At 44.4% G+C, this 8,484-nt stretch overlaps 1 protein-coding gene across 2 annotated transcripts; it reads left to right on the top strand.

The window, feature by feature from the left end:
* The first annotated feature begins 207 nt into the window (after positions 1-207).
* EMX2 (empty spiracles homeobox 2) lies at positions 208-8,092 on the top strand. 2 transcript variants are annotated; one of them, XM_005310345.4, is made up of 3 exons: positions 326-1,433; positions 3,623-3,807; positions 6,876-8,092. In XM_005310345.4, the coding sequence occupies exons 1-3, from the start codon at positions 1,043-1,045 to the stop codon at positions 7,041-7,043; spliced, it is 744 nt and encodes a 247-aa protein (XP_005310402.2). In that variant the 5' UTR covers positions 326-1,042; the 3' UTR covers positions 7,044-8,092. The 2 variants fall into 2 exon arrangements, with proteins under 2 accessions (XP_005310403.2, XP_005310402.2); XM_005310346.4 differs by lacking the exon at positions 3,623-3,807 and having other exon boundaries at positions 208-1,433.
* The last annotated feature ends 392 nt before the right edge of the window (positions 8,093-8,484 follow it).

Below are 8,484 nucleotides of genomic sequence, written 5' to 3'. Positions count from 1 at the left end.
CTGAGTGTAAGTAGGTAATCGCCCATAAGGAAGTTCGCAACAAACAAACAAACAAAACACCAACATCCCAGGCGTTTTCGTTGCAAACAACTATTTCAAAAGTGGATGCCTCTAACTGTGGGGGCATCCCAGGGGGGCTCTGACATTCCCAGGGTTGATTGGCTTCTTGGGGATCAAGGCATCCGTATATCGGATTTTGGAAACACCTTTGCATCAGGGGAGAGGCTAGGCGGGCGAGTCCGGGGCATGCTCCAGGCTGGCAGGATACACAACGCTGAACATGCAATCAGTCTTCTGAAAGGCTGAATCGGAGCGAATCCACTTCAGCCGATTTTAGAGCATCAGGAATAACCTCCCGCCCCAGCATTCGAGGTGGAAAATCCCTGAGCTCCTACCTACCTTAGCTGCATCTGGCTGGGTTGCTGGAGGGAAGGACGGATCTGCGGCTGAGTGGCTGGAGAGGTGAGGAGCCCGGCTGGGACACCAGCGCTCTGGAGTGAGTGGAGAGAGACACACTCCGTTCCGGGCCCTGAATCCATCCCTCCAGGATCCCAGCTGCCAGAGCTCGCCTCCCCTCTGACGCACTTTAAAGAGTCTCCCCCTTTCAACCTCCAGGCGAGTAATAGCGACCAATCATCAAGCCATTTACCAGGCTTCAGAGGAAGCTGTTTATGTGATCCCAGCACTAATTAGGCTCATGAACTAACAAATCGTTTGCACAACTTGTGAAGGGACCGATCACATCCATGGATTGTCTTTGGACTTAGAGTAGCCGCATTCCGCAGGAGGGAAACTTCTCCCGGCAACTTTTTGGGTGTGTGTGTGTGTGTCTCTCTCTCTCTCTCTCCCTTTTGGGTGCCGCTTGCCGCCGCCGCCTCCTCTCCGCCAGCCCCTGTCTATTTATGTGTGTATCTAGCCCTCCTGAAGTCACTCCCCGCTGCAAACTTCCCCGGCTCCGGGCGGACTTGGGGGGCTGCGGAGCCCGCTTCTCGCGCACCAGAGACAGACAGAGCTTTGGCCGGGGGACTCCAGCCGCCGCAGCATGTTTCAGCCCACACCCAAGCGGTGTTTCACCATCGAGTCGCTGGTGGCCAAAGACAGCCCCTTGCCCGCGTCTCGCTCCGAGGACCCTATCCGGCCGGCGGCGCTCAGCTATGCCAACTCCAGCCCGATGAACCCTTTCCTCAACGGCTTCCACTCCGCCGGCAGAGGGGTCTACTCCAACCCGGACTTGGTCTTTGCAGAGGCCGTCTCCCACCCGCCTAACCCGGCCGTGCCGGTGCACCCCGTCCCGCCTCCCCACGCCTTGGCCGCCCACCCATTGCCTTCCTCTCACTCCCCGCACCCGCTGTTTGCCTCGCAGCAAAGGGACCCTTCCACTTTCTACCCCTGGCTAATACACAGATACCGATATCTGGGCCACCGGTTCCAAGGTACGTGCCACTTCTCTTCCTTTGTCAGCCGCGCACCCAACATGCGCCGGATCGATCCTGTCCCCACACCCTGGCCAGGTGGGGCGGGAGGGGGGGATCTGGAAAGCGTAGGGGTGAAATTGACGGCTACCAACCCCAGTCTATGGTCTGCGGTGTGGGGAACGGAGGACGCCTTTTAAAAGTCGAAGAAGGGGAGACAGGATCAGAGCTCTGCTAAAGTCCTCAAAGTGGGCGCAGGTTTGGCTCTTGTCAGGGAAGTTTTTCTTGTTTTCTTGTTTTTCTTTGCCCCGCTATCGAACTGGAGAAGCTGTCAGCGGAAGCGGCGTGCGCTGGGCGGCTGGGGGAGGGGGACAGGCTGGGGCAGGGGGTAGCAGTTGTTTTAAAGTGGTTTAAAGATCAGTCATAAAAGTTGTGGGTTTTGGTTTTTTTTTAAATCGCCGCTAAAAACTGTCGCAAGTTGGCAAGCCCGCTCCGGATCTTGGCCTGCCAGAAACATCCAGACAAACAGGGCTGCGGGGAACATCATACTTCGTTTTAGACACGCAATATACCTCGTCGTATTTTCGTTGTATTTCTTCCTCGACAAGCCAGATGAGCTCCGCCAAGGCAGAGCCGGCGCGAGGAAGAGTTTCCGTTTATTAAAAAAAAAAAAAAATCCCTGACTTCCTATTAGTAACAAAACAATAATAATAACAATCAAAGTGGACTGTTATTGTCTTAAAAGGAACGCAGATGAGAAAGAGAGGGTGAGCACATTTTTTCTGGGGGGGAAGGTGAATTTCACACAGAGTTCCTTAGAGTTGCCAAATGACTAATAACCAGTTGAGGGGAAATACACTTATGGCACACAATCAATAAACAAATCCCCCCTTGCCCCGGTTAATTTAACCCTTTGCTAACAGCTTTGTTTTCCCCCAAAGAAAGATCAGGTTTCTTTTCTACGCTGTCCCATTCACTTTTGTGTGTGTGTTTTTTGACGTTCACTAGTTCAAGCCGTTTTAAAAAAAAATCAATCTTATTTATTCTGAAAGCAGCAGTCTGGGTTTTTTAAACTGCAAAATGCAACCCCCGATGTCTCTCCGCAGAGAGCGAGAGCCTTTCTGAAGAAAGGGAGACGTGGTTCAAAACGGATTATAGCCTCTCAGAACAAAATTACAGGTTTCGCTGACCAAATTATTTGTCCCGGTTATCAGCAGATTGGTAAAGAGCGGGCAGAAATGTCCCAGTGTTATGCTACAGACTGGTTTAAATCACAACCTCCTAATGGGGCGATCTTTAAAGAAAACTGAAAAGGACCTAGCTGGTTCTTCGTTGGTTTTGTAACCTTGCAAGAAACGATTCCACTTAGTCGAAAATGGCGATCCGTCCTAGGGAAACAAACCAACCGACCAGCCCTTCACGCCCGCAAAACGCATATTCAGATTTACGCTCCCTAAAGTTTGTTTGTGTGTTTATTTTTATGAAAATGTGTTAGTCCTGCTGCTGCAATCGCAAGGGGTTGGTACATAGAGATTTCAGGGTAACCAGCCCCTCGCTGGCATTAGCTTTTCACGTATGCTGTAGTTACTGCTGTAGTGCCGGCTTATAAACGGGTGTGTAACTATTTAAAAGATACCGTACCGTTTAAAAAAAAAGTGTGTGGGGGGATAACCAAAAAAACTCTGGAATGTAGTTTTTGGAGGGTCAACCAGGGTCAGATCTGAAGAATATGGAGCTGTCTCTAAACAGCCGACTTCTGCATAGAGATCACCACACACTCCCCTGCGCATCTGCGGAATATATAATATTGGAATAACTGGACAGGTCGAATTGTGAATAGTTTGCCATTCTTATTAGGTTTAAAATATAACCATCGGTTAAATCTACACCCATTTGTGAATTCCTAACTGCTACTACAATAAATAAGTAACACAGATATGACAGCGGTGGTCTCTCCATCCATTAGTTTTTAATACACCCATAAAGGTGGATTTTATTGTATTGATTAATTTCTCGTGCTGATCTGGAGTCTCGCCTTTTTTCTGCATGGTAGGGAAAACAGTATATAAAGAAGGCGTTTAAAAAAAAACGATTAAGAATCCCCCCCCCCCCCGATAATAGTGGGAAAGTAACGCTAAGGCTAAATAATACGAATGGAGTGTGTTTGTGGAAAGGTGTGTTGCTAATCTCTGTTTTGCCCTGCTGTCCAGGGAATGAAACCAGCCCAGAGAGCTTCCTCTTGCACAATGCACTGGCCAGGAAACCCAAACGGATCCGTACAGCTTTCTCGCCATCCCAGTTACTGAGACTGGAGCATGCCTTTGAAAAGAATCACTATGTAGTAGGAGCAGAAAGGAAACAATTGGCACACAGCCTCAGCCTCACGGAAACTCAGGTAAGGACCCAGACGGGAAGTTTCTGGGGCCGGAATGTTAGGTCTAATCATATAACTAAAAAATACGCTGGCAAATTGCAAGGTGCAGAGTAAAAGATATACAAAGTTTCTGCAAATGCAGGGATTACTATCTAATATAAATAGGGTGGAGGTGTATGTCTAGCTCAGTATGGCTTTCCACTGCCTGGTTTATCTAAACTACGTCCTATTTATTAAAACAACCCACCTTAGTTAAAAATTACAGGGGTCACTATTATTATTATTATGAATAATGTCCAAAGTAAACCATAGTTCATTTTTTCCTTGTGGGTTATCTGTGGTCATTCAGTTCTAAATGATCGCTGTATATATAATACATTAAGATGATAAATGAATTACTACATCAGTGTTAATATTAAAAATCTCGATTTGCATTTTCGAAGGACAACTTCTTGGTCAATTGTGTGAGTTTTTCGTGCCAATTTGAGTAACATTTGGGTTAAAACGGTTTATTTTAGGGAAAGAGACATAGTTTATAAGGCGAATTTTCTATCACTATATCCTGCAAAACTGTGATATATAACTAGCGGAGATATAAAGATAAAAATTAAGCATAGACATCTTACTAACCAAAAATGACTTGAATTATATCTCTCTGTGTCGGTTGGCTGAGGTCCAGAATTCGAACGTGGGATATATTTTGTTTAGCTGATCAGTATATTTCAAGTGACAATTACAACTCTATCTTACGTTGTATGTGTGCAAAGCAAGCAGTGCCTCCGAGGACACCACAGACAGATTGTTGCAGTCAATCTGAACGATTTGGGCTTGCATCAAAGATGTTGGACGGAAACAGATTGGAATAATTGCATTGTTTGAGAATTGTCAAGACAGATCATATTGGTTTCTTGAAGCATATGCAAGGCTAATTCTACTTCAGAGGCTTCTTAATGATCCAGCCGTAAGAGTTTATGGTGTGGATGAGCCATCTCGCATTTAGGGTGCATGTGAACTGTCTAAGGCGTGTGTTTAAAGCCAGATGGGTTATTTAGATATAGATTTTTAGTTTCTTCTGAACTCTGCGGCTCAAGTCTCTTATGTTTCACGCGGTTTTGTTAGTGCCATAGGAGAGCTGTTTTTGGGGGGGGGGATGAGGGGTGTGTGTGTCCGGGAGACTCACCGTGAGGAATTTCGGAGGGGATTGTCTCTGCTACAGTACGTGGCACTGTATTTAAGGGGGAAAAAAACTCATCTCCAGTCGCAGCCTAGTTCAAAGTTCCCAGTAAACAGTAACGCTCTCTGTGCGGATTAAGTGGTAACACTTTTTTTTTCTTTTCGGGGGGAAGCAATAAAGAGGTTGGAGCTTTTGTTTTAAAATGTCTCCCTAACAAAACAATAAAAAGGGATCGCCACTTTTATGAGGTTCTCCGAACAAGGGGCCGGTCACAGGCTTATTTCCACTGGAAAGCTGTATTTAAGGTGGTCTTTGTCCTGCTTGATTCCGAAGCTGGTTGGGGTCTTTTGTCCCGATGTCAAACCCCTCGTTCCCTACAAACGAGCTCCCCTTTGGAGATCAGCGGGCAGAAATGAACCGTCCTCCCCTTCAATTAGCAAACTAAAAGCAAATTAAACTCACCCCTTGTTCCCCGCTCAGCTTTTTAATGGGAGACTTTTGGAGAATATGAAAATGCAGCAGAGATGTGTGCCTGGCATGGTAGTAGCTCTGTTCTGAAGACCCAGCGAAGCGGGTTAAACCGGCTTATTAAAATGCTCCAGTTCTCTCTCTCTCTCCCCCCCCCCCCATTTCTGCGGCCTTTATCAGGCACTTTCAGACAGAACTAGAGTCTGAACTGCTTTAAAAAAAACCCACCCCTGTTTACCTTTGGCCACTCCAAGGAGTGTGGCCAGCTCTCGAGATAAACTTCTGGATCAATACTATCTGCAATTAAATGACTGAAGTAATCTGGCGTACATTTAAGTCAGATTTATTCGACTCTGAACAAATTTCAGAGAGGCATTTTTTTACGGCACTTGAAGAGTTCGCTTTAATACGATCGCTTCTGGACGCCACTGGCACAAACAACCGCTGTGTCAAATGCTTCGGGTTTGTAACGTTTGCTGGTTTGTTTTTTTTTGGCGGGGGGTGGGGAGTGGGGGGGAAGAGAAATGTTCTCAAGGAGGCGCCTCTATAATGTCAGAATCCTGCACCCCTGGGAAAGTAAAGGCCCTAGTGGGATTTTAAAAGGATCGCCATCTCTTCTTTTTAATTAATATAATTTTAAAAGGAGTTTGAACAGTTTCACTGTTCAGAATAGTTATTCCAAGGTTCAGCCGGTCCAGGATGTTAAAGAACAGTCGATGCTCCAATACATGTTCACCCCCACCCCTCCAAAATGCGATTAAACCGATCTATCCAAGACTCTGTTCCAAGGGGCCTACATTGAATAAAGGCATTGCCGTTCAAATGGTCACGTCCCAGATGTTAACTACTACTCCACACTTCAAATGGGGGCATGTAAAAATAGAAGTTCTGATGATGTGTTTGTATTATGACTGGAGCAGTTGGTTCTTTTGAAAGATTATGTGCAATTGGTTGTAGAATTTAGTACTTGTTTTCCCAAAGATACTTCATGTGTAATGCGGTGTATGGAAAACTCATGCGTAATATACAGAGCTTACGTGCGTTTAGAGAGAGCATATATGTGTGGGGGGTCTATATACGTGGATGTAGTCATACGTTGTGGGTGTGGGTGTATAGACGTACACACTTTCTCTTTATATATAACCCTATATAGACACCGGCAAACCGTATGCCACACAGCGAGTGTCTGTCTCTATATATACCCACGTACGTTGTATATATATACACACACACATAGACGCAGAGTTCCGGACCCCCTCTAAGCAGATTTCTTCAACCCCTTGAGAAAATAGAGAAAGAAAATAGACCTAATTCCCCCCCCCCCTTATAACATTCTTTAAGGGGGGCAGAAATCTTCAAATGGAATCAGTGTAATGACCTCACCGATTTTCTGGGGCGTTAAAGTGAAACCAGCCAAGTAATCCCCAACTTTGTTTCCCATCTGCAGGTAAAAGTATGGTTTCAGAACAGAAGGACAAAGTTCAAGCGACAAAAGTTGGAAGAGGAAGGTTCAGACTCACAACAGAAGAAAAAAGGGACTCATCACATTAACCGGTGGAGAATTGCCACGAAACAAGCCAGTCCAGAAGAAATAGACGTCACTTCAGACGATTAAAAACTGGCACTTGGACTTTCAGCCAACCAAACAAAAAAGTGTTAAAAGGATCACACACAAGACAGTGGCGTTGCAGGGAAGATACATAAAGGCTTCATCAAAATGCAATTCTCGTCTAGGAAGCAGCTGAGAGCGAACGAGCGGAAGATCCAAAATGTGGTACTGCTGGCACACGTCTGGCAAAGGGGGGATCTGTCAATCAAAGCCAAACCACCGAGACAAGATGATTGACAGGTATTCCGTTTCTCGCAGTCCACTTTTAAAAACAAAATAACGAGAGAAAGAAAAAACAAAAACAAAAACAAAAAACAAAACCCTAACAGGACATATTGCACTTCACGGTTTGTCCAGTCTTTAAAAGAGAATTCCATACACAGCCCAGAACCACACCTGTTTCAGAAACTTGAATTGCATGTGTAAAAGCCGTGTGGGCAAAAACAAGTTCCTAAAGACAGAAATGGATTGTCATTTGTTTTCCCTTTGAGACAGGTTCTGTGTGCTTTTTAATTTTATATTACGAGAAATGTGCCGTCTGTAAACATTTTATGATAACTTCTGGCGTCAAAGTGATTGTGAAAGCTAAATGAAGTAGCAGTAACCATAGTGTTCCCCCCAAATGGACAACACGGTGGGATGGGGTGGGGATGGTTTTGACTTTTGCTGCAGAAAAAAAATCATTTAAAATATAATAGTCCCATTATGAAGCTTAATTTTTTTGTTTAAGTCCAATGACCACGTTTGATGATAGGGTCCCCAATTGGCAAAACTTCCAAACCTGGCAGTAGCGATGTAAAGGACTTTGTATAAAGGATGGATACTAAATGGCCATCTTTATTGGAGGCAAGTTTCAAGCACTGAGCTTATAATATTCCAAGATTATAGAGCTACTAAAAAAAAGTGACAAATGTTTCCTTAATGTCTTCTATACCAGAATGTAAATATTTTTGTGTTTTGTGTTTAATTTGTTAGAATTCTAACACACTATATACTTCCAAGAAGTATGTCATTGTCAATATTTTGTCAATAAAGATTTATCCATATGCCCTAAATTTTTAAGCAATATTTTTCCACGTTTTTTAAACCTTGCAAATTCGTTTCCCCACCTTTTTATTTTTTATTATTGTAGTGACTTCACACCCTAAACATTCATGTCAATTTCGGCACCAATGAACCATTCATCATACGCGGTGCACTGACTGGCCTTTTATTCATTAATTCAGTCGCTTATAAATAGAACGTTAAAACAAAATAACCCAGAGATCAGAGCCACTTTTTTTCTAATACAGAAAGGGCAATAGATAAATAATTCAGCCAATTGCAGCCAACACAGAATCCTCTGTTTTTTTTGTTTGTTTGTTTGCGGGATTTCTGATTTTTTTAAAAAAGTTAGTTTTTTAATTTTATTTTGAAAATAGGACACGAGAGATGTATGTAGTGACCA

This window comes from Chrysemys picta, chromosome 7 (assembly GCF_011386835.1).
Source record: "Chrysemys picta bellii isolate R12L10 chromosome 7, ASM1138683v2, whole genome shotgun sequence".
Lineage (NCBI taxonomy): Eukaryota > Metazoa > Chordata > Testudines > Emydidae > Chrysemys > Chrysemys picta.
This window is presented reverse-complemented; position numbering and strand designations above follow the sequence as displayed.

Bases quoted from the DNA above. Each gene is read 5' to 3' on its own strand.
- EMX2 (XM_005310345.4), top strand. From the start codon at position 1,043: ATGTTTCAGCCCACACCCAAGCGGTGTTTCACCATCGAGTCGCTGGTG. The intron at 1,434-3,622 runs GTACGTGCCACT...CCTGCTGTCCAG, and splicing joins TCTGGGCCACCGGTTCCAAG to GGAATGAAACCAGCCCAGAG. The intron at 3,808-6,875 runs GTAAGGACCCAG...TCCCATCTGCAG, and splicing joins TCAGCCTCACGGAAACTCAG to GTAAAAGTATGGTTTCAGAA.